The sequence below is a fragment of the Pelodiscus sinensis genome, chromosome 25 (assembly GCF_052426305.1).
Source record: "Pelodiscus sinensis isolate ZL-2025 chromosome 25, ASM5242630v1, whole genome shotgun sequence".
In the NCBI taxonomy this organism is placed as follows: domain Eukaryota; kingdom Metazoa; phylum Chordata; order Testudines; family Trionychidae; genus Pelodiscus; species Pelodiscus sinensis.
Window position 1 is genome coordinate 7812860 of NC_143076.1, and position 6000 is coordinate 7818859.

At 57.7% G+C, this 6000-nt stretch overlaps 1 protein-coding gene across 1 annotated transcript in view; it reads right to left on the reverse strand.

The window, feature by feature from the left end:
* Positions 1-5480, reverse strand: part of LOC102451467 (neurotrimin) — a 740339-nt gene extending 734859 nt beyond the window's left edge. The window contains exon 1 of the mRNA XM_075909354.2: positions 5134-5480. Within this exon, the coding sequence (XP_075765469.1) occupies positions 5134-5194 (61 nt within the window). The 5' untranslated portion in view covers positions 5195-5480. The remainder of the gene's footprint in view (positions 1-5133) is intronic.
* Between the last annotated feature and the right edge of the window lie 520 nt (positions 5481-6000).

Here is a 6000-nt window from a genome sequence, read left to right on the forward strand (position 1 = left end):
GCAGGACCCATGGATCCCTTGGCGTTCCCTCACGGACTCCTAGGGATCTGCAGCCCCCCGCGTGAGAAACGCTGGTCTGGCTGATACTTAGTCCTGCCAGGAGTGCAGGGGACTAGACTAGATGACCTCTCAAAGTCTTTTCCAGCCCTATGATTCTATAACGTCTTTCCTCTTATGTGCTATAATTGGGTTATCTAATCCTGTAGATATCAATTATTATTATTAGCTATTAAGCTGCTGTTGGCTGCTCTTGGAGGTGAATCTCAAGTTTTATTGACCTGCGTGCTAAATATTGACCCATGTGAAGCTACACCTAATATTTTCTTCAAGGGACAATAAATCTTGATACTTACAGAAAGAAGTCAATATCTGTGATATATTCTTCTAAAAAACACAGACATTCCTTGGTAGGCATCCTGCAGAATAACCTGCCAAAGGATTTTTGTTTTCCCTTCTGAAGCCAGTGCAAGTTTTTAGCGGGAGGCTGTAACAACTCCCATCCTCCGTGAATCGGCACAGAAGGAGCCTTGCAACACTCACCAGCCCACCTAAAACTGGAACATGGGCATGCGGGTTGACGACAGCTGTAGTGCACCACAGCGTGAGCCACTAGTGAGTGTGCACTACGTGCTCCCCTCTATGGCCAATCCACAGAGAACAGGAGTCGGTTGCAGGGCTGACGAGGGAGCAGTGTCTCTTTAGCTCAAAAAGCAGCAGCGGATGTTTTCAGCTCTGGCGGTCCCCAGCAGGGCCAGATTAACTCTTCTGGGGCTGAAGGTGGTGAGATCTTGTGGGCCCGCCTAGGCTCCAGGGTGGGGTAAAAATGAGAGGTTTAGTGTGTGGGAAGGAGCTGCGGATTGAGGCAGGAGGAGTGAAGTCTCTGACAGAGTGCAGGCACTCAGGTGGGGCATGGGAGGAGGTGTTTGGGATACACCAGAAGGCGCAGGCTCAGGGTAGGAGATTAGGCTTAGGGTGCAGGAGCGGCTCAGGCAGGGATTTGGAGCGCAGGACGCTTACCTGGGGCAGCCCCAGTTTGATGGAGGTGGACGGATGGCTCTGCACTGCCTTGCACTTGCCTGTAGGCCCCACCCCCCGCAGCTCCCATTGGCTGTGATTCCTGGCCAATGGGAGCTGCAGGGGCAGAGCCTCCAGGCAAGAGCAGTGCAGGGACAAAGCTCATGGTGGCGTGGCTCCAACCCGGGGTGGGGGCGGGAGGTGGAACAGCAGCATGCAGAACCACCTCTCCCACCCCCGCCTGGAAGGGCAGGCCCAGAACACAGGGACTCTAGGGGCTGCAGCATCTACAACCCCTTTCTTAACCCGCGCCCTGGAGGTCCGTCTCCAGTGGGTTGGCCAACCGCACAGCCGTAGACAGGAGGCCATGGATCATGACTGAATGATCCCCTCCAGCAGGGACAAATCCCAGTTCTACAAATGGTTGAAAAAAAAATAAAAGGTGGAAATTAAACAAAAATGTTTCAAAAACATTTTTTACTGAGTATTTAATCTGCTGCACCCAGGCCTATTAATTCCAAAACACAGACCGTCAGCACACGAGCTGAAGAAGGAGGAAGCAGGTTTTCACACATCTTTGGGATTTGGAGTTTTTGATCCTTTTTTTCTGACCCCAATCAACGTTAAAAAAAATCTTAATTTGTTCATGAGCCAAGCAGCTCAGCTAGAATATTTCATTTCCGTCATTTCTAAGTGCTTCAGTTCTGACCATTTTAAAAATTCTGTTCTTGCCTTTTCTGAACACTGTACATTCACTAACCTTTCCTAACAAAACATCTTGTTGAACTGAATTTCAAAATCTGTCGGAGCAGACTTGTTTAGATCATTTCAAAAAGGCTCCTTCTTCTCCACCCTCAACTTTGAAAGCTAATCGTTTTCCCAAGAGAGATGTCATTTAGTTGAATCAGCATTTTCCAACAAACAAAAACATTTAGGTGAACAATTCCCAAGCAGCGCTATTGGTAACATTCTGTATGATATTTACCTCTTTACTTATGCCATAAAGATACATCCTGGGTTATGCTACATCTCTGCCCTGCCACATGTGGCACTGCTGACCCCTCCACTAACCTCTGACATGGCTCAATAGCATCAGTTAAGTCACTTTTGTAACGGCATTTCATGCAGCTCCTTTGGTTCCCGAGCGCCAAACTTTGCACACAGTGGGTCCTGATGACAGGACACAAGAGCCAAGCTATTGCTTTTCCTTCCCCAGGAAGGCAGTGTTAATTTGCTGCCCCTTGGCCACACAGGAGGAAGAACCTGGTTTGGAATTCTGCTGACAGCTGCCATAAAGAATCTCGGGTAAGCGAACTTGGTTGGGTGACGGGGAGAGGCATTTGGAGGGGGAGATCTGAATGCATCCTCTGGCAGCCATCTGCGTGCACTGAAAAGGGAGAGATTACTACACCGAAAATGAGAGCAGAGGAATAGGGGGAGCAGAAAGGAATGGGGGAATCAAATAAAACAGACCAGAAAGCATTAGAGGAAATGACCCAACTGCCAGAAAGAGAAATAGGGGAGAAAACAGCAACACCCTTTCGGCTGAGTCTTACTCAAGCACATGCCGTCCTGCTCCTAGGGGACAGCTCCTTCTGCTTTCCATTGACTCCACAGAAATCAGAATCTCTTTACCAATCAACCTCAGTTCTTGGTAGAGGCCAGAGCTCTGGGGACCTAATCATCTGCCTTCCCCCTCATCTCGTCTCCATTAATCAGCACTGACACCGAAGACATTCCCCCTTACACGCAGCTTGGGAATGGGGGCAGGGGAGCGTTACCAGCCTGCTGTGGGCACTAGATACCTTTTCAAGGAGCAGAAAAAGGCAGGAAGTAGCGGCCCTGGCAGAAGGAGCAAGCTTAGAGCGAGAGAGGAGGAGGAGAAACAGGCCTCCGCATGTGAACTGCATTCTAAGTAGCCCCAGTGGATCAATGCAATAGGGTGGATCGTTGCATTCCAGACCACGGCTGCCCAGAAGTGGTGGGAGTTTGATCAGACAGAGACTGCTGGAAGCCTGGCATTTCCGCCTCTTTAAAACAAAGGAGCCCCCTCCCCCTGCACCCCTGGCTACCCCCACACCCGCTTCGGGGCTGGAGATTCAAGACAGCCAGTTTTATCTCCTATTTCCAAAAGTTGACTTAGGGGCTAAGCGACGTCCCTGGCAGAGGAGAGGTGAGCCGGGCAAAGAGCACGCGCCTTCCCCTCGCTACACTACAGTTGTCGACAGCCTGCACAGAGAAACCCAGGGAGCAACATGTGGGAAAGAGCCCTCCAGCCAGGCCTGCGCTGGCCCGCTCAGGTGAGGGCTGCGGTGCTCCGTGAGCACGAGGTCAAGAGGAGCAGCTGCTTTGGTTGCACTCGGGGATGGGTTTCTGGCACAAGTTGCCAGCACAGCTCTTGGGCTCCTCATGCCAACAAGCCTCCGCTTTACCCACTCTGGGGAAGGGCGCGGACACAGGAGACGGCCGCCCGCCCACGTTAAACACCAAGGGCCAAACCCAAATGCACAATAAAGTCCATGCCGCGGTGCTGGCTCACATCAGTGTGGACCCAGTCCTTGGCATCCGGTGCATGCTCCACACTACCCCCGAGCTAGGGAACTCACTGTGTGCGGTGCCCACAATTCTCAGGCTGTGCAAGGCCTGACCTCAAGCCAGTGCAGACAGGATGGGGGGGAGGGGTAATTCATTGCACTCAATCAGCAGAGGTGTCATCAGCCATGGGGCAAGACCTGGCAGGACACAAGATCCCACAGAAGCCGGGAGCGAGTGACGGAAAGGACCAGTCAGTCACGGCCGGTTGTGTCCTTTCCCCCGGGGGCACCGGGCATTGGGCACAGCCGGAAGGCAGGGTCCCTGGCTAGACGGGCCGTTCGCCTGACCCCGTACGGCGGTTCTTGTGGTCCGACACCGGATCTTCTATTCCCCCGGGCGAGCCACGAGTGCCGTTTGGCCGGCTGAATGTGGCTACCTGGCGCACAACCTTGGCTCCCTTTTTGAGAACAAGGTGCTGAGTCTGCTCTAGTGGCTACTGCTTGAGAACAGGTTGGACACCAGGGCTCTGTGGCGTGGCTCAGCCATGCCCTCTCCAGCCCGGGGTATGGGGGGGGGCAGTGGGCTGTAATCAAGTGGCACATTTAGGCCAGCTAAAGCAGGCAGCTCCCTCCAGATGGCTGCGAGGAAGCTAACGCGAGCTGACACCGTCTCCCCAGGCGCGGGAGGAGGGGGGGGGGGGGAGCAGCTGGCTCCCTTTTTTTTCTTGCATGTCTCTTGGAAGGCAGCCCCCCGCTTTCGGCGGGCTGGACTCGCGGGCGCTAGGGCCCCCGAGGGACCGGCTCAGCTCGCTCCCCCGAAGGGCGCTGCTGCATTAAGGCTTCATCAACCCAATTGACCTCGGCAGGCTGGGCCGAGCGGATTTACCAGTCGAGCCTTTAATCAAGTGCACGGGATGCCCTTGCCCAGGGAAACGCGGGGCGAGCCGGGCGCTCGATCCCCGCTCCCCCGGGATCCCCTTCCTGGCACCAGCCGTTCGCCGCCTGTTGGGCTCAGCGGAACGAAGTCGAGCGGTTCGAGGGGACCCCGCGAAGGGCTGCCAGACCCAAAGGGGGTGGGGGGGTTACCCTCAGCTCAACACAGCGAAGGGGAGGCGGATCGCAAGGTGCAGGGCGCTGCAGGCGACTACCACGCGATCCGGGTCCACGCACCGCGGAGATGCCCGGCAGAGCAGGGCCCGCTACAGCAGCGTCCCCGCTCCCCCAGCCCTGCCCGCAAAGGTGCAGCGCCAGGGGCCGGGAGCTCCTCCCGGGACCTCCCCCCGCCACACACACACGCACCCAAACACCCGGGGAACTTCGCTGCTGGGCCCCCTCCGCCGAGCCCGCAGCCCCGGGGAAAGCCGCAGCCGCTGCGGACGGGCTGGAGCTGCAGCGCTTGGCCGCGGGGGTTGCACCGGGCAAGTTTGGGAGGCGAGCCCCCGAGGGAAAGGGGGCGCGCTCCACAGCTCCGGGGGGGGGGGCTTGTCTCTACAGAGAGGGGCGCGTGTAGCCCCCCCCCCCAAACAGTCCCGAGTCTCCGCTTTCTCCCCTGCGCCTCCTCTACCTGCGCGCGGCGCATCCCTACCTTGGTAGAGGCACAAGGCGGCCAGCCCGGCGCAGATCGCCCACGGCAGGGACCGGTGCATGTCTGCGTCCTTCTCCGCTCCGGCTGGGAGCTGCTGCGGCTGCTGCGTCCCCCTGGCTTCCCGTGCCCGGCCGCGCGCGGTGGCTCCTCTCTCCAGCGGGCGGGGGAGGGTTAAATCCAGCGTTTCAGGGCCCGGCGGGAGAGCCGGAGCGACTTCTGGCTCGGCACTTGGCTGCCCTCGCACTGGGGCAAGCGGGCAGGCTGGGCGAGCCGGCCATGGGCAGCCCTCCTCCGCCGCGCAGCCATTGGTTCGGAGCCAGCGATTGGCAGCGCCCCCCCAGCGCACACACCGGGAGCTTCCCCGAGCGAATCGGGCCAGCTGATTCCGGAGACACGTGCCTGCCGGGCTGCGCGACCCAACTCCGTGAGGACACCCCCCCCCCCCAACACACACTCACATCCCCTCGCTTCCAAACTGGCCGCCCGCCTCCTCCCAGCCTGTCTACACGCGCTCCGGGAAGCTTGCTCCTGCTTGGGGGAAACTCTGCTTGTCAGCGCTGTGCGCACAGGGCCACAGCCGGGCCCCCAATTCAAGCCCATAATAGAGCCTGGAGGCGGGCGGGCGGTAACGGTGAGCAGCCCACCCCAGGTAAAAGCCACGTTGCTATGGCCGCGTCTACACTGCGGTGGAAACCGGAGTCTCAGGGCTTGAAACCGGCTTGGAATTGTGCACCGAGATGTTCAGGCTTGGGCAGGAGCTCAGGGACTGAGACCCCGCTCCAGACAGATCCCAGCTACCCCACTGCCATTCTTAGCCCTGCCGCCCAGCCTTGAGAGTCTGGGGGATTTGGGGCTCTCCTGCAGGTC